This window comes from Wyeomyia smithii, chromosome 3 (genome assembly GCF_029784165.1).
Source record: "Wyeomyia smithii strain HCP4-BCI-WySm-NY-G18 chromosome 3, ASM2978416v1, whole genome shotgun sequence".
In the NCBI taxonomy this organism is placed as follows: domain Eukaryota; kingdom Metazoa; phylum Arthropoda; class Insecta; order Diptera; family Culicidae; genus Wyeomyia; species Wyeomyia smithii.
In genome coordinates this window covers 125,173,136-125,200,475 of record NC_073696.1, presented here as the reverse complement: position 1 = coordinate 125,200,475, position 27,340 = coordinate 125,173,136, and the positions used below count along the sequence as shown (strand labels likewise).

General features: G+C 36.9%; 1 protein-coding gene across 3 annotated transcripts in view; it reads right to left on the bottom strand.

Moving 5' to 3' along the window:
- LOC129731164 (dual oxidase) overlaps window positions 1-27,340 on the bottom strand; it is a 116,164-nt gene that overhangs the window by 24,634 nt on the left and 64,190 nt on the right. For all 3 annotated transcript variants that reach the window (XM_055690968.1, XM_055690967.1, XM_055690969.1), the window contains exon 3: window positions 7,006-7,086. In XM_055690968.1, the coding sequence (XP_055546943.1) occupies window positions 7,006-7,086 (81 nt within the window). The remainder of the gene's footprint in view (window positions 1-7,005; window positions 7,087-27,340) is intronic.

Here is a 27,340-nt window from a genome sequence, read left to right as displayed (position 1 = left end):
TAACCTGCTCCGTGTTATAGTGCTTTTTTGTCTTCTCCTTCAGACTTAGACATATACATATACTACTTAGACATATACATATACATATACAGACATATACTCCTGCAGGCTATCACTCTGAAAGCATATAACGTGCTATAGTCTATGATATTATCGAAGCTTTAGATCAGTGGTTATTAAGTCTGGAGGGAAGTTATAGTACTTTTTGTCTTCTCATTCAGATCTAGTAACCTACTTTCTTCCTTATCGATTCTATCATATCCTCCTGCAAGCTATCACTCTAACAGCGTAGACGTGCTATAGAAAGCTTTAGACAGTGAACACAACAATATTGCTTTTTTATACACTTTTCCGCTCATAGATTTCAATTTTACATCCTCATGTAGGCGAACTTCCTGACAGACGTAACGAAAACACTGCTTTTTTATGTGTGGACCCCACTGCGACCAGTAGTTGTTTGATCTATTGTGGCATTGTCCGGACGTTTTTGCTGTTTGCACATTTCTGTTTTTTTTTTTTTTTACCATTTTGCAGTGCTACTTATTGAGAAGTAACCTGCTCCGTGTTATAGTGCTATTATCGTGTTATAGTTGATATTATCGAAGCTTTAGACGAGAGGTTATTAAATCTGGAGAGAAGAATTTGCGTGGAAGAGCCTGAGAATAAACCCATACTTAAGGTCCTTTTTGCGAACAAATCGTTTGGTTCTACTAAGATTCGAACCTATCACCATTCGCTTGTCAAAGCTGACTCTGTAACCTTGCGGCTACGAAGCTCGACAAACACTGCTTAGTTATAGGATTAACAATATTTTTGAGCAAAACTTGGAATTAATAAACTTAGTAAAATTCATACATATGCGGATTTTGTTTAAATTTGGGAAAAGAATAGATACCGATACTTTTCAAATTTGGTAATGAAGAATTCCATAATTGAAAACGCTGATTGAAAATGTTTCAATGTTTTCTGGATTCTGATGTTTAAAAACATGCATAAAAAAGTGAACAGCTTTAATCAAAAGTTGGTAAAATACTACAGAAAACTGCCAATAAGACAAGTTATTAGATTTAGTGCTGTGCGCCGACCAAATCATCGGCGGTGGCGGCGGCGTAGAAAACATTCTGCCTCGGCGGCGCACCGGCGTAACGCCGTTGGGTTTTATCGGCGGCGGTAGCGGCGTATATCGGTGTGCCGCTAATTACCACTTCTAAAATATTGACTGTAATTTTTGATTGTGTACTAATATAAAAATACATAAAAAATCAACAACAACAAAAGTCATCTACGAACCAGCAATAAAAATATGACGCCATTGGTAATATGGAACGATTTCAGCTATTATTTAAAATTGGAAAGTTTAATCTTTAATTTCATTATTTTCTGAATTAATTCAGGCTTTCATTAAATTAAACGTCCCTATTGCTGAAAACACGAAAAAAATTATGTGAGCTTTTCAAGCATTTCTATTTGATAATCGTATCTTACAGAGAGTGTAGACCACAAGAATAGAGTCTTTGGAGGATATTTTTTTACAAAAGCTTTATTTTGAAGAGAATCGTTACTTGAAAATGACGTCAGAATCAGCCTTGAATGCTTGATTGTTCTGTATAGAAAAAAACCTTCACCTTGCCTTGTTGATTATTTTGATAACTAGAACTATTTGAAAAAAAATTCTATTTCAGCACAGTATTATCAAATATACAATTAACGCGAAAGTTCACTTGGGTTCTTTCGACACTTTTTCCAAGTTTTTTTACTTTAAGTAATTGTAACATCTGTTTTGATAAACTGAACTCAATGATTTCCACTTATATTGAACGCAGAAAAGTATGCTAAAGTCTTTAATAAAATTCAATAAAACGTATGGCCAAATAAAAAAAGGCCCCTTTTTTGATCAAATCATCGACTTACCAAAATAGTCAGCCAAAACAACGATTTTGGAACAAAAGTTTCAGCAACCATAATTTATTTTCGCACGGCTAATAAAGCTGAATCCCGTTCAAACACGGTTTTTGCGAAATGGAACAAAATACATTGTTTTATCAATATGCCGAAAATAAGAACAAGTTTTGCAAGAAAGAAGTGTTCAAAGAACACATGTCAGAAGAAGTCCCGCACGACAGTATTCTAGAAGTAATCTAAAATTTTTACCAAAATAATTAATGAAATCTTCATTTCTTCGTTATTTCCCGAACATTCCTTTGAAACAAAATAATACACAATGACAAAAATATAAACATAAATTCCTGGCTCCGTGAAAATCATTCATTAGCCGTGTCAATCGAATCTATTGAATAAATTACATAATTTCATTCGGAACAGAAGAATACGAAGTCCTAACTCTTTGTTAAAGCTTAACATTCTTGATGTAAAATGCTGCATCGAATAATTTAAAAAAAAATAGAGTAATCTACACTCAACTCAGAATTAGGCAAAAATCAGCCTACATTACTATCATTACCGGCGCGTAAAAAATTTGCTTGATGGCGCGCCGACTCAAAATCATCGGAGGCCGCGGCGCGGCGTGGCGGCGCACAAGACTAATTAGATTGACAAAGCGGTAGTGGAAGATGCTCTCTAATCTTTTAGGCAACGCACAGGACTGAAGTTTAACGATAATAATAATTATATAATAGGTTGTACTCATAATTAGAACATGAGTTTATATGAACTCAAAATTTTCAAATAAACGAATTTTCAAACAAAACGGTAATAACCGAAAATAATAAAAAAGAAATCGAAACAAGAAATGCTTGGGATCAAGAAGTCCAGGATATTTCAACGGTTAAAATTAATACCAATCGAAACACGAACAAACATCAACTAAATAATTGACCATTCATTTAAATAATTTGAAAAACCGATGCGAATAATCGCATTTACTAAACACCATGCGCCTCCATTGGATTCAATATTTGCTTAGTTCTCCATCGAAGTGATTGCATAAGTAACATGGAAGGGCTATTCTGAGCCTCGCTTGAGCCAGTGTTTTTTTTTTTTAGGTGAAAAACCACTGGTCACACCTCACATCATACGAAAAAAAAGTTGGAGGCACTAGACCATTAATCAACGAATGAACTGTTCCGGGTAGAGTCGCCATCCTGAGGAACGCTACGTCGACGAGTGCCATACATTGCATACTTAATTCGTTTGTTAACAGCTGATATATTATAGTTATCATGCTCCATTTCAAAGAGAAAAATCTCTCAGCTCCGGAATCTGACTCCCGGGTTACGCTATTAACCTTCTATCTTTTGGTGCAGACAATCAGCATACGAAATGCCTCGTTCAGATGTTAATGAATGAGATGTTAATGAAGCACGATTAATTGCGCATGTCAGTACATATTTAATGACTACGCAAGGAAACTCCTCGCGCGCTTGTATCATGAAGAAAACAAAAACGGAAGCTAACCAATGTCAGCGGTTAACTCATGAATTATGGTCAGTGGCTTCTGATTATCGGCAGCAATAAAACTCAAATTATCCAATAACTGATTATTGCAGTAACGGATCCTGATTAGCCTCGAGATACTTCAGTTTTGACTATCGCCAACATAACTATATCGAATGAAAACTCATTTCAAATTTATATTACCTCACTAAGCCCAACCAAAAATAGAACATGAAACATTCCAAAATTAAACACGTGTAACTATTCAAAAGATTCCATTGTTAAGAAACCATATATAAATAGAACTATTTGTTGGCAAGTTGTAGCACAAAAGCTATGCGTGACTTCGCGAAACACACTTGAAACAGATAGACTGGTAAGTTCCGCGAGATGTCAATGAGAAATTTTTTGCGATCACCTCACGTGCCGTCATTGGCTGTTTGCGCACTAGCTGGAACCACGAGCCTCCTGTTATGAGTTAATAGCCTCACATGAGTTGGCAAATATTTCGATCCATGCAATTTGGTACAACACGTTACAGATCAATCTGTCGGCTGGATGGAGGCCGGTGCTAGCGAGGTGTTAGCGGGGTGCTCAGTCAGTGCCTGTCCGCTTGAATATTATTTGAGTATTCTGTTACCAACCCGTTCAAATACAAATTCGTGAGCACATGTCGTGTTCAGTTTGATCATGGCTGAAGTTTGCATAAGCCCTTTTCTAAAAATTATTTGTTTGGGTTTAAATTAAAAATGCTTTTTAATTTTGTGGGATGTGTTGTTTCCCAAGTGGCTGCCCCTCGAAATAAAAAGATAACTGCTGAAGTAATTTTTTCACAATTCACAAATATAAGTGATTAGGCTTTCGCTTCTTAGTTGGGAATTTCAATTTAATTCAACATCACGCCTGCGGTCAATTTCAAGCCGAATTTGAAACGTGGGCGTCAACTAAACCAACTTTTTGATTTGCACCGAACATCGTTTTGAAAAATGTCGGAAATCGTTCCACGGTCGATCTGGAATCTGAATGAGCCATTTATTCGCAATGGCACTTAATTAGGTGTGGTTGAGTCTCGGATCGAGGGCTTCGAAGACTTACCACCTGCAACCAGCAGACCGTGAAGCGAAACAACCGTTCGAAAAGATTATAATCTCAGGGTTTAAACACGTTTATATCACCAGCCAGCTAATTTGTCTATCTTTGTGTACCTATGCATTGCGTGCTCAATTCGTTACAGGGAAGTCATCGAACGGTTAAATATTTCATTATTCGTGTGGTTTTAAAATAATCTTGATTCTAGCAGTGATGAAGATACATGATACATCCTATTCTGTAGGTTTTAAAGTGAAAGGGATTTATAGCATTCATCGTTTAGTAAAGTCGAAAAAGTACGAGTTTCGTTTTTATTGAAAAAAAATGAAAGAATTTGAAACGAATTCAAATTAAAAATACTTGTGATTTTTTAATTTTTCAGTGATCCAGTACATTATTTTTTAACATATTGTTTTGAATAGTTGGTACCACAATTTTCCGCATTTTGGTGGACGCAAAGCTTATTTTTGAATCGATTGCTGTAAAAATGAAGGAAAGCCGTTGGAAAGTGACTGAGTCTTAAGAATTGGAAAGTAGACTATTTTCGTGACACTCTCCATGAATTCGAATTTTCAATCTGCACCCCCATGTTGTCGTAAAACGTCAATAAAATCTCAAGTTCGGGTCGAGTTTGAATATCATAAAAAAAAATTGTTCGGGTCGGGATCAACCAAAAAAATGGGTTTGAAAAATCTCAATCCTGACATTCTATTAAACATGATTCACCGTACTTTGAAAAAATATATCGAAATCGAATCTGAGTGTGCTAATCAATTTTAAAAAATGATACAACTATCTTCTGCTCATTATTTTGTATTTAAACTTTATCATCACAAAATAAAGAAATATTGTCTATCTTAAAGTACATCTTCTTGAGAGTATTTTCCCAAATTTTCATAGAAAATTGGGTAATAGGGAGAAAGCTGAAGCGATTTCAAACGCGCCTCGTCACGGTGAAAAAATCCAAACTTTTACATTTTTTCTTGAGCAAAAACATAAACGTCCCCTTGAATAAGGTCAAAACTTCTGAACAAGAAATCCACGATAGGACAACCGCACAAAAGTACCATTGTCGAGCGTGTGTTTCAATCGTACAATACATTTCCAATTTATATTTAGCATGTAGCGTAGAACATAACAAGTCTGGCCTCTCATGTCTGTCCATATCGGGATCTGCAACCGCGTTGACGCATGTATGCAACCTTCAAATTAACAATTTTTGCGACCAAACTCTTTGAGGCATGCTGCGTCAACATTAGAACGTATATATGAAAGTCCCAACATTGGTCATAACAAAGCGTTTATCAGTACAAGTTCATCAATCCTGATGAAAGGTATTGTAGTTTGCATAATGAAACGTTGCGAAATGGTAAATTTTGAATCAACAAGTCTCTATATTGATCAAAGGCTAAATTTGACGCCGAGCTGAAAAGGAGCGAAACTAATCCGCGACTTGAAAGAGCCGCATACGGGCAAGCTTATCTCTCAATCCAACCGTCCTGGCAGGCTACCATCAATGAAACATCGATATGTATAATTGTGGTCAATGCACTCAAAAAGCAGCGACACGCCCTGTGTCACAATGTAAAGACCCCTTTTGGTATATTGAGACAACAGCCTCTGTCACGAATGGATTACTTAATTGGTATCATGTCGATAAGTTTCGGAAAAATCCCAATCTTTATGAAGTTTTTACTCCAGCCTAGTAGTGGCTAGCAAAAACTTTAATCTATAGCATTGATGCATTCGAGTGCATATGAGTGCATATGAGAAAAAAATTAAAACATGAATAACTCAGTCTGCAGTCATAGCTCGAAGGCCACATTTCCCTCTTGGGAACAAATCTCGGTGACGCTCAAGCGGCACAGTTGAAAGTGCTTAAACTTTAACTGCCAAGTTTCACCACGGGTACCGATGGGTGTGTAATTTAAGGAAGCCGAACAAATGTGCCTCTCATAATAATGACACCAGAGCGTCGAACGATTTTTGAAAGTAAACGCAGTTTTGATGCAGCAAATTGAAGTACGGGAATTTTAGGATTGAGGCCACAACGATTAAGAATCAACAACAGCATGTAAAATACTGTGATTATATTGAGCATATGATTTTAACGTTTCAGTGTAAGAAATACCAAGATCAATAACAATATTATCTTTCCCAGATTATAGCAATTTTATGGTCTTCATAATAATCGTAAGTCATATGGAGCAGATTCTATGTACACATATTCAATTATGTTTTGACGTGACAAATCCTTGCTCGTCGTTCGCGCTGTATGTCTGAACAAAAAACAACCTTTCTTGTTACTACCCCGCTGGGTGACACCCAGGCGCACTGGCATTACTTAATTTGGGCAACGGATCTTGCAACCATAACGGATTACCGAGTATCAACTTTTACGATCAACAATGGTAATAAATTTATTAAGATTGATGTCGTTGAATGCGCTCTAAAAAAAACCTTTTTTTTTGTTTCTTTTATTACTCTTTTGGTCAATTTCATACATGTTATAATATCACTCACCTACAGCACCCCAATCAGGATGAGCTAAATTGTTATACCAGCCATCGTAGCGTTGCTTCTCCACGTGACTCATCAACCGTTCTGAAATCAAAGAAAATAAAAAAAGTTGATTAAACATGGTGAGAAAATGTACCAGCAGTTTGAGATTTAACAAATCGGGATTGCTACAATATATTCTTCGTGAAACTATAATATCTTTGGGCAGATTTTCATTAAAAATTTTGTATGTAAACAAATATGTTGTTATATAACTCCTACAGTAATCTTCAGAACTAAATTTAATTATTATTAAGTGGAAAAAGTAACTAATAATAAAAATCATTAAATTTCTTTCTTGGCTTCTTATGTTGAAAATCTCGCAGATGCTGCTGGCTCAGAGAGTTTGATTTTGCATAATAGGTCAAAAGCACTGCACAGTTGTCCAATGAGGCGAAAAGTGGAATTTAATTCCATAGCGCCTTTTTCCTTCATCCTAGCTTAAAAATGTCTTCGGAACAATTGTTTGTATGAATGACCCGCATAATCGCAAATTGTTAAAAAGTATGAAAAGTTTACTGCACTAAAAATAAAAAAATTAACTTTTTGGTGTTGAGAGATAGGAGAATAGTTTGTTGAGCAAAGTTGTAGAAGATTTAAAAATATGAAACTTTGTTGAACAAATGAAAATCCTATCTTCTTTCAGTACAAAGTTATAAAGCTTATTACATGGAACTTACGTAAAAGTTAGTTTTTTGTACTTAATTTTTATTAGTTGCATTTCACACGAAAGTATTGTTCGGAGGAATTGTTAGGGCACACAAAACACACATTTTTGCCAAAGATCATATATCTCCAGGACTTTTCCTTACAAAGTTTTATCATATTTTAGGTTATTTTTTCGATAACTTCAAGAACGTATAGGTAAAAAAGGGGCAAGTGGAATCATGATGTCAATACTTTTTCTTGGAGTTAAGCTGAAGTACTATAACCTCCTTTAGGTACCATTTGTCCCAATCCACCCATAATAGAGTACGGCGAGCATATGTTACAGTAGGTTCTCATATATCCAAAATACTAACTTTTTTGTGTTAAGAGATAGAGGAATGATTAATTCGGCAAAGTATTAGAACGTGCAAAAATATGAATCTTTGCTGAACAAACAAAATTCCAATCTTCATTGGGTACAGAGTTACAGTGTATTTTCTGTACAAGTTACTTAAAAGTTAATTTTTTGCACTTATCTTTTGTTATATATTATAAAGCAAGCCTAAGATGCGTTGACATCGTCGTCAGTATGCGAATAACAGAGTATCGGTGTTGGTGTACTCTCTTTCAACGAATTTCTTTATTCCACTGCGTCAAATCTGCCAAGGAATAAAGCAACAATAATAAATAATAAATGTACAAAATGCGAGAATTGGATAAGCGATACAAAACTCGATCGTAGAACTCCGTCTTCAACGTTTTGCGGTGGTGTAACGGAAACACATCTGACCGGAGATTGGAAGTTGTGGGTTCGAGTCCCCCTTGCTGAACTATATTTTTCGTAGTTTCTACTATCATATTTTCAGTTAATTTAATTTTCTATCCTAATTACTGCATTTACTCCTTCAACCAGGAATAAAGCAACGACATCGCAATTTACGACGCAAGTAAGAAAAAGATGCCAGATAATTATTTACGAACTAAGCACGTGCGGTGGTAGGGTGAAGCTGACAAAATTTGCAGTGCGCAGTGCGACTGGGTCAATCGTGCGAATAAAGAAGGGTTTTGACAGCAGTTAGGTTACTTAAGGTCAAAACAAGGTGCCATGGTGGAATAAAGAAATTCGCTGTTTTTGCTTTCCTTCTTACGATATATTTTTTGTCATTAGGGTACCGTAAACTGGGGTGATATTGTGCCAGTGGGAGTGAGATTGTGCCATACAAACCAATTGTTTGCCAGCCATCTCATGGCGATTACAAGACAAATCTTTCTTGGATAAGTTTCCTCGATTACTCGACCAAGAAAGATTAGTCTTTTGACCCAGAGAAGATGGCCGACAAGTCGCGGGTTGGATGGCTCAATCTCACCCCCACTGGAACAATCTCACCCCGGCTGACGGTACACCACAACACGTGGTTATCAATGTGCAAAACTCGATGCATGAAGTTATTCGTCCCAGTTACACGAAGCGAATAGCTCGTGTTATACTCGTACTCATTTGACTAATGAATAAGGGTTTTCGTCAAAAAAAGGAGGTAAATGACAATGTATGCGCTCCTACTCTCGCTCAACTCAACCGCTGCCGAAGTAGTACCTTCCACTACTTTTTTCCTCTCACTTAAGTCTTTTCGAAAAGTTATGCGAGAAATCATCATTTCATTATGAGTTTAGAGAATTCCCCGCATAAGCAATAACCATAAAACGTGCCTGACAACTAGTTCGGGGTATAGCCACGACCATGTGGGGTATCGTAAAACCATCTGGATAATAATCCGTTTATGGTTTTTGTTTATGCGGGTCAGGTTTAGCCGCAGTCTGTTACACGTCAGGAGCTGTACAGATCGAGATGAAACGACGATTGCATCATATTCGTCTCATTTCCGTCACTGCTTTTGACCACAGCCCTTACTTTTGGTCATACTAGTAAAAATTCTCAAATTATGTTTCCCCAAAAAGAACGACAAACAAATGAGAAAGGCATATTTTGTATGACTTTCATGGTTTTAAGTGACCAAACCGCTAAATTACGTTAATCCTGATGTTTTGACCTTTGGTGTAGGCCTTTTCGAACTACTATAACTCTATAACTACTACTATAACTTGAATTAAACATTAATGCCGCCGGTAGACTTCCGCACAGTGGTCGGAAAGGATCAGGGAAATCAGGGCGGAACTAATAACTCCTAAGAGTTGGATCCTAGATGAACGACGTCTTCTTGAATGTTGATCCTGAAACTATTGACCATTTTTTGGTAATGGCTAAATTGGGGTGAAATTGATCACCATTGAAATCCATACATTTTTTCGGCAATGTGCTTTTTTACGATATGCTAAAGATAAATGATGATTTCTGTACTGCAAAATATCATTTACAGCTGGTTTGGAAACGAAAATAACGATATTTGAGGTTAAAATTTGTTTATTTTGGTTCACGAGCTGCTTATTGCTAAATATGCTCTTATTTGATCGTCGTTAGACCGATTTCAATTCGGATTGTTGCAAAAGCTCAAGAACTAGCTCTGAAATTTAAATCATTGTGTTTTCCTGCGAATTCATAAGTATTTCTTTAATGTTATGGAATGATCATTGTTGAAAATTACATTTTTTTGAGCTTTTATCAAACTTTACTCACTTCTCCAAATTTAACGTAATTGACCCTCAACTAAGATTACTTTAGGTAAATTCAATACCTTTTTTTTTGTTATTTGAAAACTTGTTTGATCGAATTTGATTAAGTTTCGACTGAGTTAGAAAATTTTTTCGAAAATGTGAAAAATTGCACCGGGCATGCAAGGGTTAACTTTGACAGGTATGTGAATCATGCAAAAGTTGCGTTTAAGGACACGTTAATATTGCCTAGTGTTGTAAGAGCAATATCTTTTGATTAGTATTTTTTATCACGAATTTTCGGGTGATCAATTTCACCCCACTGATCAATTTCACCCCATTTCACGGTACGTGATGTATTGTTTTGAGATGTTCAACAATTAGTCCTGAAAAACATGGTATACGGTTATCTATAGCATGTTGAAGAATTAAATCTTAAAAATCTAGAGTTTTACAATCCAGATATCTCTAATAAAGCTTAGGTATGTGTAACTGCTATTAAGATTTGAGTAGTTCGAATTTTGCTTATATGAGTGGCGCTCTAAGATAACATTGCTTGCTAATAAATGGCCGCTTGCGTATCGCTCGCTCGTTCTTGATTTTAATATAGTGAATGTTCAGGCGAAAATTACCCAGGAAACTTTTATGTTACCGTCTCTATGAACACGAGAGAACATTATAGACTTTGAATAAGCGCGGGTATCAGCAGGGATACTAATTAAAACTCTACTTAAAGTTGGAGTGCCATATATTTTATCATACTTATTTTGTGGAGGGCTTATTTCCATAAAACAACTCTATGAAGGATATCTTAAATTGTTATAATGCTGCAGTAAGGCCATATAATCAATTTGACACTATTGTAACATTCATTAGTACTTCTACAATAAATTACTTGGGTAAACAACTTGAGAATAGAGTAATTGTGAGTTCACAAGAAGTCTCTTTTTTTCAACTAAGTTAATTTTATGGCAACATTAATAATCTGAAGATTATGATGCATTCCCGATTCCGAAGAATACCTGTTCAATGCATTAAATTTGAATATTGATTTTTTTCCGACTATATCCAGTTCCAGACCACTGTGCCCCGGCAAGATAAGAAAAAATCAGTTCTTTACAAACCGCCATACGAGGTACATCGCGGATTTTAATTGTTTGAATGAATTGGGTAATTAAAGTATTTTTTGCGTTTTTTCCTGGCAACTCACATTTTATTTCTTCATGGGGGCTCAACCAGCAAGTGGGTTGTTGAAAATTCGTTTGAGACGTGAGAAGCTACAATTTTAGTCAAAAAATTATGCAGAAAAGTAGTTCAGTGAAATTGAAGATGGCCGAACAAATCGTCGAGCGGTCTGAAAATTTCACTAAGATCGGGTTGGCACGAGAATGTGAGAGGCAATCAGCGTTGCCAGGTCATTTTTTAAAAATCTGGAAAAGGCAAAAAAAAAATCTGGAAAAAATCTGGAAGTCATTTCGTGGGGTGAAAGGTAAATTCTTCGGATAAAAGTCTTGGGGTACGTAAAATTTTAGGTGACAAAATTGCAAAATTTCGCGCCAAATTTGTAGTGATGACCTTTTTGCGGAACAGAGAAAATAAAATCTGGATCATTCATGAAAAATCTGGATAATTGGATATCAAATCTGTCTACCTGGATACATGTTCAAAAATCTGGATAATCCAGCTAAAATCTGGATACCTGGCAACGCTGGAGGCAATGATTATATTGACGACGACGGCGAAAACGAGAAGAAGAACGACGACAACAAACAAAATAACGACGACAGCCGCCATAACGACTATGGCAACAACGATGATACTAATTGTAGTGACGGGAACTCGTAGCGTTTCCGAACTGCTATGAACGACGCACCCACATCAACACCGAAGAATACACGAGCTAAACTGGTGGAACAACGACCCTATACCTTCCGTAACGTCGAGGAAAACATCGAATCATTCGACGCTGAAGACCAATTAGTTTACTTTCCTCTATTAGCAAACTTTTTGAAAGAATAATTCTCAATAGAATGGTAACACATATTAATGAGAACTCAATTTTTGCAAATGAGCAGTTTGGTTTTCGCCGTGGGCATTCCACTACTCATCAGTTACTTAGAGTAACAAATATGATTCGAACTAATAAATCTGAAGGCTATTCGACTGGAGCTGCTCTTCTAGATATAGAAAAGGCATTCGACAGTGTTTGGCATAAAGGTTTAATAGCTAAAATGTACAATTTCAGTTTTCCGCTTTACCTCACAAAAATGATACAAAGTTATTTAACTGACCGCACTCTTCAGGTCAACTATCTAAATGGTAAATCTAATAGATTGCCTGTTAGAGCTGGTGTGCTTCAGGGGAGTATCTTGGGCCCAATCTTATATAACATTTTTACATCTGATCTTCCTGATTTACCACCAGGTTGTGAGAAATCTCTGCGTTGTGACGATACAAGCATTTCCGCAAAAGGAAAAAGCCTACGTGTTATATGCAGTCGGCTACAAAAAAGTTTAGATATATTTTCTTCATACTTGCAGAAATGGAAGATTTCCCCTAATGCTTCTAAAACACAGTTAATTATTATTCCTCATAAGCCAAGAGTTTTTTTTCCTAAACCCATCCATAACCACGTTATTAAGATGAACGGTGTGGTCTTGAATTGGTCTGATCAAGTCAAATACTTAGGGCTAATTTATGATAAGAATCTTACTTTCAAGGAGCACATTGAGAATATCCAAACAAAGTGCAATAAATATATAAAATGTTTGTATCCTCTTATCAACAGAAATTCTAGAAGACACTTCAAAGGATTCAGAATAAACTTTTGAAAATGATTTTGAAGCGTCCTCCCTGGTTTAGCACGAACGAGCTACATAGGCTCACTAATGTAGAAACATTAGAAAATATGTCAAGCCAAATTATCAACAAATTCCGACAAAAGGAGCGGGGGCCTAGTGTGGTTGGTAACGTCTCCGCCAACCACGCTCGACGCCTGGGTTCGAATCCCACCGCCGACATAGGTGTCGATGGTTGTGAGGTGGCGTGATCCACTCACAACCAACCCAACTGGTCTAGATTCAATCCTAGCCGACACCGGGAGATTTTCTGAGGCGAAAAATCTCTGGGATCACGCCTTCCATCGCATGAGGAAGTAAAGCCGTTGGCGCCGGTCCGTTAATAAAACGGGTCGTGAGTTAGGGACCTGGGTGTGGAGTCGCCTCCCTGGGCGTCGGTAATTGGCCACAACAGTGGCGGAAATAGACCGACGGAAAATAAGCGAGAATAAAAAAAAAAAATTCCGACAAAATCGTTGCAATCCTCAATTGCAACGATTAGCTCACTTTATAGTCAGTAAGATAGTTTAAGGTTTATTTTAAGTTTTGTTTTATTCCTTTTTTTCCTTGACAAGTAGGTTTATTAATTTTCCTACAATTACATTAACTTAACTGCGAAAGCTAATAACATTCAATAATATAAAAAAGCGTACAAATATATATAATAGCGTTGAAATGTCACCATTTGTGGCAGAACACACAATATTAATTCTGAATAGATATTAGTACATAAATAAATCATTACAAACATTCCCCCCTATAAAAAAAAAATCGGCGCTGAAGATGGCCAGGACATAAAGGACTGGATGCTGCAGTTCGAAACCATGTCGAAAACGGCGACATTTGAGGTTGGGACGCCACGGGGAACTTTTGGATTTTAACGTGTGAAGAAAAAAATCCGAACAACTTATTAATTGATTTTCTATTTCAAGGTGCTGCACAAATCGAAAAGCCTCTTCCACAAATTGAAGAACTACTTTTATATAACTGGCAAAACGACCGGTCGATTCTATCAAGTGACGCTTAGTAGACAAAATGGCGTTGTCGGAAGGAGACCGACGTAAATTGATTTGTAAATTTTAAGAGCAAAATAAAGAAAAATCCAAAAGTGAAGTGTTCAACTATTTCAAAGATCTTGGATATAAAAAAACGTTCATATATAGTACTGTCAAACGCTTCGAGAATGGAAATACATGCAAAAGAAAATCTGGTTCCGGATGAAAATGCACTTTGCAAGACAGCAAAGTTCGAGCGAAATTGAAGGCGGAAACAGCTGGTCGGTCAGCGAAATCATATCGTGAGCTGGGCAAGAAATATCAGGTTGATCCGAAAACGGTCAAAAGTATCTGCATGGAATGGGTATAAAACAAAAAGCTGAAAAAAAAGGTTCCTGCGGTCACCGAAAAGCAGTCCAGTTCGATTAAATCCAGACTACGAGCTCTTTCCTAAAAATATTTCGCAGCTTCTTCGAAATATAAGTGTATCATGGACGATGAGACATATTTTACGGTAGAGGGCAATGAATGGCAACCAAAATTCTACTACGAGTCCCCCGATAAAGAGGCAGCATCAGATGTCAAGTTTATCCACTAGTCAAAGTTTCCGGATAAGGTTATGTTATGGTGCACGCATCAGTGAGCGTGGAATAAGCGAACCGGTGTTTTTTAAGAAGGGCCTGGTGGTTAGTGCGCAAGTCTATGTGACGAAGTGTATGCCCGTCCTTCAAAAATTCATCCAACGGTACTACAAAAATGAAAAAGTAATATTTAGGCCAGATTTTGCATCGTCACACTATGCTTATGCAGCTTTAGCGGATTTGCGCCAACACAATATCGAGTTTATACCGAAAGAATGCAATCCTCCAAATGTGCCACAGCTGCGGCCTATTGGAACCTTCTGGGAAAATTTGAAACGAAATGTGTGTGTACAACAAGTTTAGAAAAATAATTTGCGCAATATTTTTATTTGGAACTAAAAGTTTGTTCGGATTTTTTTCCTCATACGTTATCAAATTTCTGGCTGTGCGCCAGACAAACCTAAGAATCCTTCAGATATTTGACAATGTTATGATACGTGGATATTGAAACACAGGAGGAGGAAATTGAAACTTCACCCCTCAGTTTCCCGATAACTTCCCCTGTTCATAGTTCAAGTTAGAAGGTTCCGGGCATATGAGTTATAGGCTATAACTTATAGCTTACCCAGACAGTTCACTGTCTTCGTCCGGCTCAAAAATAAGCCATTGAATATTATTTAAATTGACAAAGACCTGGCAAAACAGTTTTCGGCGGCAACCGAAAGCACAAAGGTGAGACCAAACAAACTGTGAGTTGTTGTGGGTAGCTTAAAGCAAGCAAACGCAATTGCTTGCTACGAGCTCTTTACGCGAGACTATCGCGTGTACCAAGGGCTCAGAGATCGACGGTGTAGGTACAGAAACCAATCTAATCGTCGATGACATTTTGCGTTATGAGGTTGGCTGTTTTGAAAACCCACTGATGCAAAATGTAAAGATATTAGATTGCAAGCAATTGCACTAAGTATCCATCGATGGAGGGAAGGGAAAATTCTTCCTTTTCAATTTCTTCCGGGTAACATTAGCCGGATCTGCACTTCCGAACTACATCCTTCTGGATAGAGTTCGTCCACCTGTACGCCTGTTTGTACCGCGAGTCACTGCCAAAACTGAAAGCAGTTAGGTCACACAGCTACCTAGTAAATGTGGAAGCAATCATGCTGAGACCGCCTACAATGAGAACACTGAAAAGTGCCTTTGTTTCGGTATGTCCCGCGTACAAACAGCGCGAGGAAAAAATTAGGCGTTCCCTCAAGGAGAGACCAAACGCGCTCTTTTGCAGAAATGCTGGAGAGAGCCACCCTCGGCAGGAAACATTCTTACCAACTGATGAGATACACACCAAATTTTGTTTTACTGAAATTCAGTAAACTTTCAATGAATTTTGCCACGCTGAAATTCCAGTAATCATTTCAGCAATGAAACATTACTGAATGTTTCAGAAATGTGAAATGTCATTCTTTTTGACGGTACTTTGCTGAATTTTCAGCAATGTGAAATGTCATTCATGGTTGACGGACTATTACTGAATTTCCAGCGAACGTCCGTTAAATTACTGAAATATCAGTTCAGTGGGAATTCTTCGTGTGGATTTTAAAACACGTTGAAAGTCGATTTTTTGCTTATTATTTATTAACCTTTCACCATGACACTAAGATAAAATTGATCGTCGAGTAATGTGTCGCCCAAGTCCGATCCGTTCATCCGATGTCCTTTCGCCAACTTCCTCCGCTGAACTAAAGAAAAACAAGATTAATTCATTTTTCCACTCACCAAACACTTCCTGCACGTCTCAACGGTCGGCGTTCAAGCCTTTTTACACCTTTATCACGCGCGATCAAGCCTTTTTTACGCGTGCAGACAAAAAATATTGACAACAAGCACCATTTTTTCCATTTTGACAGCACATTGCTGTATATTCAGTAATCAAAGGAAAGATTGCTGAATGTCGGTAAAGCAAAACGAGTTGCTGAATTTTCAGTAAACATTTAAATTGCTGAAATTTCAACACATGGTTTTTATTGTTGAATTTCAGTAAAGATTGCTGAAATTGAGTTTGGGAATTTTGTGTGTACATCTGATAATCCCGGCGAAGGGTGTTTTTATGCCTTGCCAGAAGGATCAAGGAAAAGAAGATTGCTCAATTCTCCTAATGTTTTTCGCAAAGATCGTAAGAGGAAAAGGAAGCGGCGAAGAAAACCCGAGGCAGTGATCTCTTGATTTCCAAAATTTAATATCAATTCAGGAATACCCATTAGGGTGAGACAAAAAATAAATATTAGCTCCCATGCACTTTTTGTGTTCCTTATGGGTCCCATAACAACTGTGTAATTTTTCAGATCGATCGGTGAAACGCCCGATTTGCGCCCGATTTTCAAAGTTTCCATACGATTTTATATGGGAAAGTCCACTTTTTCAGTACTTGTTCTCTAGAGATGTCAAGTTGGCTCTTGAAAAATATCAATACATGATATTTATAGGAAATTTTCCTGGGAAAAACTCTTTTGAAGACCGTAAGGCGCTACGATGCTTGTAGAAACAGCTATTCACCCCAAACTGATTGAATGTCTGACGGACGGCTCACCATTGAAATTTTCCAGCAACACTGCTACAGCATACGAATACGAAAGAAACTGGGTTCTCCCTACAGTGAAAACATTTTTTGTAGCAACTTGTATCATATTGGCCCCCATTTCAGCTAATGGTGCTTATTACGGGAGTCACTTCACGGTGCAATCAGTGTGAAGTGAATACAGTCCTATTACGGGACTCACGTAAGTGTGAAAAACGTCGCAAAGTGCAAGCTTAGGAGAATGACTGGAGAGCGACATTATACTGACGACTTTTCTCTCTTTTTACTCTAACAGCCACATGCATGAGCTGTTCATTAGAGCTCACATACAGCTACAGCTTAAACAAGGCAAAGAAACTGTCTTGTGTTGCGTACGACAGTTCATTCTTGTGCATGTATTTTGTTCTTTCGGACATGACAGCCTAGTTTGCTCAGTGTAACAGTCTGTTGATCGGCTGCGGCTGTCATCGACTCGCATTTTTTCGTTTCTCCTTTTTCACAGGCCGGTGGCATATTGAATACAAAGCAATTCGTTTCCATTGTTGATATTATTCCCCACGTAAGAAAAAACGTGCTTCGCACCATCTCTCTTTCATTCTTTCATCGGCCTTACTGTCGTGTATCATAATCACCTGACATCCCGCTCGGATTCGTGCTGAAGGATGTCGGAAGATTATAGGCTGTCATTTACGACAGCTTGGAATAACCAACAGACATGAGGAGATGGAAACCAACAGCCCGTATGGAGTTGCATGCAGCGTTGCCAGGTATCCAGATTTAGCTGGATTATCCAGATTTTTGAACATGTATCCAGGTAAACAGCTTTGATGTCCAATTATCCAGATTTTTCATGGATGATCCAGATTTTATCCAGATTTTATTTTCTCTGTTCCGCAAAAAGGTCATCACTTAAATTTTGGCGCGAAATTTTGCAATTTTGTCACCCCAAATTTTGCGTACCCCAAGACTTTTATCCGAAAAATTAACCTTTCACCCCACGATATGACTGCCAGATTTTTTCCAGAATTTTATTTTGCCGTTTCCAGATTTTAAAAAAAATGACCTGGCAACGCTGGTTGCATGTGTGCTGTCGTCAGTCGCTGTCGGACTGTTTGCCGAACGTATGGGAAACAGAGAGAGCTGTGCAATACAATGAGAGCCGGATCAGTTAAAAATTTGTTGTCATTGTCTTGCAGTCATTTTCATAACACTGGCAAAGTGACATCTTCCGTGAAATCTGAGTTATTATGAGTGTCATATCACTGAAGTGGAAACGGAATAAGCGACGTTCCGCGTGGAATTATTCCACGACCATTTTGAACGGTGAAATGATTCCACGAAGAAGAGATAAGTCAGGAAAATTGATTGATTTGTGATCTAATGGTAAATATTGGATTTATTTTTCAGTAACGAAATGAATCACAATTGTTACGTTAATTTTATATCGTTTTTTTTTTTCGATTTTTAAACCACAGGTCAAACTGCTCGAAATCTGCTCGAAATCGCTACAATGACAGTTCGCCTTTATACCAACTGTCAATGTTAGCGATTTAGAGCGATTTTTTATTCTTCATTCAAAAATCAAAGGACAATGATAATATTTTTTTAAATCACGTTTTGCTCAGAAATGTGAACACTCTTTTAGCTGATCAATAAAAATCAGAAATCCGTGAATAGCTAAACAACACAAACAGATTTCACACAAATAATTGTGACGATTTTGCGCTCTGTGAAATTTCTCCCAATTCTAGAGATCAACCCAATTTCCACGATTTTAACATAATCCGTCGAGATCGAGACTCACATGGTGGAAGGGTACTTTCTGGGATCAAAAAGTGCTATTCTTTTTTCAGAACCGACCTCTCCTCGATCTTGAATATTGAAGTCGTTGCCATTCAAACAAATAAAAAAATGGAAAGGATCTTTGCTTTGCTTCAATATATATATATACCCCCTTCTGTGCGGATTGAATAAAAGTAACTTTCTGACATAACGAAGTTGCTTCCCGCGTTTTTTCTGTTTTTGGGAGATTTCAACTCTCATTACACTTAACGGGGGTACGACGACAACCGATTTTCTTTGATTTGTAACTTGATTTAACAACAAAAACAAAATCACTTTAATGTTTCAAGCTGGTTTATTCGCCGTGTCTCTAAGCTTAGTTCAAAACGATTTAGTTTGGAAAAAAACTGACCATGACCTACTCACTACTGGAGCTATCTCTCGATAACCTTAGCTACCCATCAATTTTAAATGTGAGATACAAATCGTTGGTTTTGGTGTAATTGGATAATTGGTTATTTTGCCTTAAAGTCATTGTTGTATTCAAAATTTTCAACAATATACAGAAAAGATACGAAAAAGAGCCAGTACATTCTGTACAACCCTCCCAACACTTGAGTCTAATAAGCTTTGCCTTATTGCTTTGAAGTCAACATGAAAAGTGAATTACCATAGTTGTTCTTTTTAACCAGCTTTATAACAAAAAAATTATGAGCACTGCCAATAAAGTATGACAGAACATGGGACTTTAATACCATGTGAGCAAGATCGCGCCAAATCACCGATGGTCGAATATCGACCATTTTTGATGTGAATGAAACTTTGCACACGTATTTGGCTCAGCAAACTGAGCATTTTCCACAGATGGAGCGATTTTTTACACCCATGAGTTACATTCTAAAAGGGCGTATGCCTTTTGGCATAGGTTTTATTCGAAGCATTGTAGCCCAGAAACCGTTGGTTGTATAGAAAAACTGTCTGAGAATGAGTTGCAGGGAATCAAAAATGCATCATAAAAAAAATATACACTGTACAAAAAAAAATTTTTTTGACCAAAAAAGCTTGAAAATAAATATTGAATATCAATTTAAAAAATTAATTTTTTTTTTAAGGAAACTTGACGTTAAAACGCAACTTTTAAAAAAAAATCCAAGATGGAGAAATGAAAAATAATTTCTTTATGGTAGATTAATTTTTTTATGAAAATTCTAATTCAAACATTTTTCAAAATATTTGTATTCTGATGATTTTAAAAGATGCAGAGAGTCATTTTAAATCAAAAAGCTCTTGGTAGTTAACATTCTAAAGGCATTGGTTTTCGAGTTATTTCTAATTTAAGCTCGAACAATTATTAAAATTTAGGAAAATACACGTTTTTCTTAATTTGCCCATGGTTCTCCAGCAAAAACCATACGTTCATTGGAATGCTTTACTTTACATACTTTACAGAACTAGTTTCACCTTGGGATGAATGGTGGCTTGACTATTATTCCAATAACTACTTTGAGCGGCATCTTGAAGAACAAATGAATAGTTTTCTGAGAAATCACACACTATAACAACTTCACCATCTTTCAAAGAAGCAAAAAATGCTTCTCTCATGTAAGTCGACTGTTCAGTCGAATGGAGCAATATTTTCAAAAAATCTAAAATAATAGCTGGCACACAAAAGTATCACTCGTTTGTTCCGATTTCAGAAAATAAGATACAAACGAAGCTGTTTTCAAAAGATGACGAATCATTTACTTATGATGTATATAAAATATAAGGTGAAACTAGTTCTGTAAAGTATCTATGTCATAAAAAAATATGTTCCTAAGATGATAAAACTCGAAAATAAATATTTGATTCTTATATATATTTATATCACTTAGAACATTTAACTCTTTCCTTGAGAACCGTTCGCCCAATCGTTTTGTTGTCAAAGAATGAATTGTATATTTTTGATCAAGCATTCCAATGAACGTATGGTTTTTGCTGGAGAACCATGGACAAATTAGGAAAAACGTGTATTTTCCTAAATTTTAATAATTGTTTGAGCTTAAATTAGAAATAACTCGAAAACTAATGCCTTTAGAATGTTAACTACCAAGAGCTTTTTGATTTAAAATGACTCTCTGCATCTTTTAAAATCATCAGAATTCAAATATTTTGAAAAATGTTTGAAATTAGAATTTGCATAAAAAATTAATCTACCATAAAAAAAATATTTTTCATTTCTTCATCCTGGACTTTTCTTTAAAAGTTGTGTATTAACGTCAAGTTTCTTTAAAAAAAATAAAAAAATAATTCAACTCTTGTTTTTTAATTGAAATTTAATGTTTATTTTCAATTTTTTTTGGTCAAAAAAATTTTTTTTGTACAGTGTATATTTTTTTATGATGCATTTCTAATTCCCTGCAACTCATTCTCAGACAGTTTTTCTATACAACCAACGGTTTCTGGGCTACAATGCTTCGAATAAAACCTATGCCAAAAGGCACACGCCCTTTCAGAATGTAACTCATGGGTGTAAAAAATCACTCCATCTGTGGAAAATGCTCAGTTTGCTTAGCTAAATACGTGTGCAAAGTTTCATTCAAATCAAAAATGGTCGATTAAATTTTCGCGTATTTCCAGGCGATTTGAAATGATTTTGCTCATGTTCAGCACTTTTTTACAACATTTTTATTTAATCAAGTTGCAGTGAACTCTAACCTCAAAGTCATTCAATCGACTTGGACATGGCATATGTTCACATCCCTCGCAATCTTATGAACCGTGCAACGGAGGTGTCGTTACACAAATTATTCACAAAACAAAATGATATGTAATATCTTAAAATTATTGGATAAATGCGTAGAATGTAGAACAGTAGCCGTTCATAACAATTTAAAGTAAAAACGAACGAATAGACCTGACATTTGTCAACTTTCAGGGTGAGTCCGTAAACAAGTGATACCGGGGAGCCATAGTCCGTGCGTGACAATAATTGACAACCGATAATGTTTCTACCTACACTTACGATGAGAAGTACAAAAAAAGTAGTACGCAAAGTGAACGTACACGTCAATAAATGTCAGCAGCAATTGGCACGTCATTAAGTTACAATGCATTGTTTCTGGCATCATGCCTACCGTCTGGCTTCTGTGCTCCACCAGCAGCGCCACGAATATTCTGGTGCAAAACGAGTAGAAAATTGACTGCTCCTAGTTTTGTGTTTTTTGTCGGTATCTAGGATCGCATCACCTATGGCCTATGGAGCCTAGCCTTATGTAGATGTTCTCGGAGGCTGACCTGCGAAAGGGTTGAGACATTCATGGCGAAAAAGTGAATGTCGCGATTGCTTGCTCTGCTACTGGAGATGACGGCGCAATATCTCGACAAGGTCCCCCTTTTAAAAACTACGCGAATGAAAAAAAGCATGTAGAGCAGTCCACTGTTGAGCTGAGCTCGCATGCCCTCACAAAATATTTTATAGAGATGCTGTACTGAATAACCAAAATTGGCGCAGGAGTCGCGATTCATATACGCTAATGGACATCCCTAAAAAACGCCTACATGAATTACCAATGAATGAGTGAATGTACTGCCTCCATCATTGCGCAAATTCGTTCAGCGTAAATTTTCCAATCTAAATAAAACGCTTGACCCAAAGACTCAAACGCAAAATCTGACGCGGCTATGAAGCACAGCTCCGACTGTGACTGCATTCACTAATAGGTTAATGGGTACGCGTGAGTGTTCGAATCAATTTGCAAATAGAAAAAAAAAATAAAACAAAACCACGTCACGCGTATTATGTTATGTGGACATTCGTTCGCTGTATGTCCACTATAATGTAAGTAGAGCACGCATTCAAATCATGATCCCTGCCTGCAAGTGCAGCACAGAACCACGCTAAGGCCTGATCACAAGCTTAAGCAGCATTCAAAAACCTGCTAACGGCTACGCAATGTTAAAAATAATGAGTGGAAAAGCATCGGCAAGTTCTATACCATGCTCACATTTGTGCTAACAACGTTTATTAGGGACTGTTAGGGGAGATTCGGGACGTTCGGCTACTTCGCGAATGTCAATGAAATTGAATATCCGAGTTGTTGTTTTTATGACTGATACTCAAATAATTTAAAACATAAGCCGATATTACTGCATTAAGTTTATAAGTACCAAATATTTCCTAAAATTGAGCTACGCTTTAGAAGAGGGTAAATACAAAAATAGATGATACATGATTTCACCTGCTGATTATTGGGAAAATTGTAACCAAATCAAAATCATACACTATAAATTATGAACTGACAATTATATATCAATTGCCAACTAAAATATAAACGTTTTTGGAAACACCAGAGGCACTGAGAACGGTTTATACAAAAGCAATAATAACGGTTTGTCCAACAGAATCGTGTGAGCCCCGCAGTTATTCAGGCCCGGTTACATTGAGTTTAAGAAAATTCTTAATAAGAACCTAACCTAATTCAAAACCTGACTTAATCTATCATTAGGAAGAGATCATCAAATTATTTCAGTTGTTTCGACGAAGAGCATTAAGAGAATTGACGCATTTTTTTTTATATTCAGAAAAAAAGACTCTTTCTGGTTAGTTTCAAGCAAAGTTACTAGTTCTGCAAGTCAGTAAGGTCAGTACACTGACAACGCAATTGTCACTAGTGAATTAACTAAGACCTCAGTGTCAAGTCAACAAAAAAGGTCTATTTACTAAGATATAGTTCAACCTCAAGAGCTTTTCACATCAAATTTATTTATAATGTGATTGCAAGTAATAACATCATTAACAACTGAAAATTTTCTGAAATTAATAACCATGTAAACAATGAAGAGAATAATGCTCAGCTTGTTTGAATTATACATTAATCAAATAAGAACTGAAGTTAGAACAAAGGAGTTTGAGGAGGTTTTTGGTTCAGTGCTGTGAACATTTCTCGAATATTTAGTGTTTAGGAATGAACCCAAGAAAGGTTCCCATACTAGATAAAAGTGAGCGGGATTCTCACAGCCTGGGGTGCTGTTGCTGCACCTTTCTAGGAATAAACACAAAAAGTAAATACAAAATCAAAACCGCAACCAGCTGAGCGTACAACTCTGAAGCGGATCTCAAAACGGCGGATTTCGGCACGTGTTTATTATTATCATATTGTTAGCGTTTCTACGGTTGCTGGCAGAGCAAAACTTTAAAAAATTATGATGAGGGGACTTTCCGGAGCCATTCGTCCGATGTGAGAAAACATCAAACCAAAGGAATCATTGTCAGATATAATTGCCTCATTAGCAGATTGAATTGTTTATTGAATGGGTCTCAAATTTTGCCGGAAGCTATTGCTCGAGTGAAAAAAAAAATAAAAATTTAATGTTGCTCTGATATGTTATAGACAGCGTTAGGCCTCTGGCGATTGGGATTAACGACGATACTTATAAAAAGCTGAGTCGATTGCTACAGTGAATGGTAACAAGCTATGATGATTGTTTGTGCGATGAAACCGTGAGGTTGGCAAAATTACTCCTCATTTCATCAAATTTGCCCGGGTGTATTAATCTTCGAAATGTTAATGAGGTGAAGGTTGCATCTTTAACAATTGGGGGCTATGAGGTGTCGGTCTAGCATAGTTGACATCGTCTGTGCCAACCACACTAGTGGCCTTGTTTCGAACCCCAACGTCGAGATAGGTGTCAATGGTTATGAGGTAGCATAATCACCTCACAACCTAGGTCTCACAACTGGTCATTAGTTAAAGCCCTGTTTTGAGTCTGCTTTTTGAGCGTCGATGATTGGCATAAATATGGCGGAATTATGACGACGGAAAATGAGCGATGCGATGTCCAATTCCCATCTAAAACAAGTAGGTCAAAATATGTACACAACATTTTATGCAGTCTGTTACTTACTTTGCACTTTATCGATTAAACTAGATATAAAATTCATGCCCTCAAACGGTGTTGCAATACCATTGATCGTTCTGAATGACAATAACAATAGTTTAGGCAATTTACGAGCGATGGATCATTGAGAGTAATCAAAATCGAATCGTGACGCGCTCTCTCCGGAGACGTCATAACGTTAACAAAAGATCTTATCCTAAAAATAAATGTTTTCTACGATTTTATAAACTTTTGTTTTCAATAGTTTTTCTAAAAATGAAGAGCATAGAGGAAAGATTAAAATTGAGAACTTTCTCAATGCTCAAGTTTTTCTGTGTTTTTCCGACTTTTTTGTTGGTTGTTTTCAAATTTTAAGGTGCATCGTCAGTAACTAAAGCTGACGACGATAATTGCCTGTCAATGTGTAGGTTAGCTATGTGTTTTTACTTTTCTGACATTAAGGGTTGAAGTGCCGTTTAAAAACATTCACAACAAGAAGTATCTGTTTTTCCATGCATCTCAACGTTCCACATAGCAAAAATCTCAATATTTTTCGCAAAAAGCGATCGGAAAAAACAAAATATTTTGCGGAGAAAAAAATAATTGAAATGATTGTTTGCACACCAACTTCGTTATGAAGCTATTCGCGTTGACGGTGTTGCTGATATTTGTTTGGTTTTTGTATGCGAAAAAGAAGGAAGGAAATACTTTTGCTTTTGTCATCACGCACATTTTGACAATTGCATATGAGAGTTCACGTAGGTGCGAACAGCCTTCAAAATCTCTTTCAACGCGAATATCCCGAATTGTTCAATCGTCATCGATACAAAGTTGCCAGATTAATGGATGGTAAATTCCAAAGAAGTTTTTAACTATAGCCTAAAACTAACTAATATCATCTAAAAACAATCAGATTTTCTGTGACCTGTTTGTAATATAAAAATTTGTTCGAACATTAAATTGCTGGACAGAAATAACACTTTTTAGGGATTGGAAAAAAAATAGACATCGCGAAAATAGTCCGATATGCAGGCGGCCGTAACAATCAGTTGTTTCGTCCTAATCCTTCGCGTATTTGCTCAAGCTTACTTGTGACTCGAGGGGCTGTGCGTATATTTATTTATTATTTAACGTATTGTGGAATTTAGTCTAAAAACAGATTTCTGCAATGTTCATATACTATACTAGTAATGATGTACTTGTCACAAACGGTTTCGTACATTGACTAAAACATAAATTGTTTTAGTTTACTTTATACTCAGTTTGAATATTGCGCATAATTAAATAATGGTAACTTTATCGAACTGAGCTAATTATTTAATCAATAGAAAACATATAAATACTAACAAATCTCTGTCAAACTTTTGATGACTGTAAATGAGTATAAATAATGTATATTTGCCCCTTAAACCTCTAGTGCCCAGTGCCGCCTTTTGACGGTCTTTAGTTAAACCTCTAAAAAGCTTCAATCAATACTAAGAAATGTTTATAAAAGTTCATAGTGATTTTTTCGAAGTCCGTCTGAAAATTAACTTGGGCGCTAGAGGGTTAAGTTTATTGGAATTTATTTTTAACTACTAAACCAACTAGGAAACCCGGTTGTTCTACCCCAGTCTCGCCTATTGCAGCCAGGTCTCATCACTCGGTCCTGAGGGCAGATGTGTATCGGGGGGGTAGCAGGTTAGCAGGCAAGTATGTTCACGATTCACCCTAGTCGCTGTCTGATACCGCTCTGATTCCTAGTTGCACTCCCGGCTCTTCAATGGCATCAACACGACAAACTAGCATTCGGCCTTCTAACCGCCAGTATAGGGTCAACGTCTACTACCAAAACATAGGTGGAATTAACAAAGTTGTTAGTGACTTCTGTGTAGTCATCGCGGATCATTGCTATGACATTATAGTCCTTACTGAGACTTGGCTGGACTCGCGCGCACTTTCTCGTCAGTGTTTCGGCAATAACTACGAGGTTTTTCACTGTGATAGAAGTACTAAAAACAGCCGCAAATCACAGTTAGGGGCGTTCTTGTGGCTGCTAATTCGAAGTTCAAAGCAAAAGCATTGGAAGATCCCGCTTAGTTAAGCCTTGAACAGGACAAGAATCAAACTTGTCGGTCGCACGTTGTTTCTCTGTGTCTTGTACATACCTCCGGAACGAGTACGTGAGTGTGACTTGTATACTACTCATTGCCAATCATTTTTTTCAGTCCCAGAAATTACTAAAGCAACAAACGAAGTTATGGCGGTCGGCGACTTCAATCTTCCCAGAACTCCGTGTAAAAAATATCGAGATGACTTCCTCTACCCGGACTTGGAACACTCGATACATTCTTCCTGGAGAGTTATAGCTCAGCTACACTCACTCAGAATAATCATGTTACCAACCAGAATTACCGCATTTTAGACCTGAGCTTTATG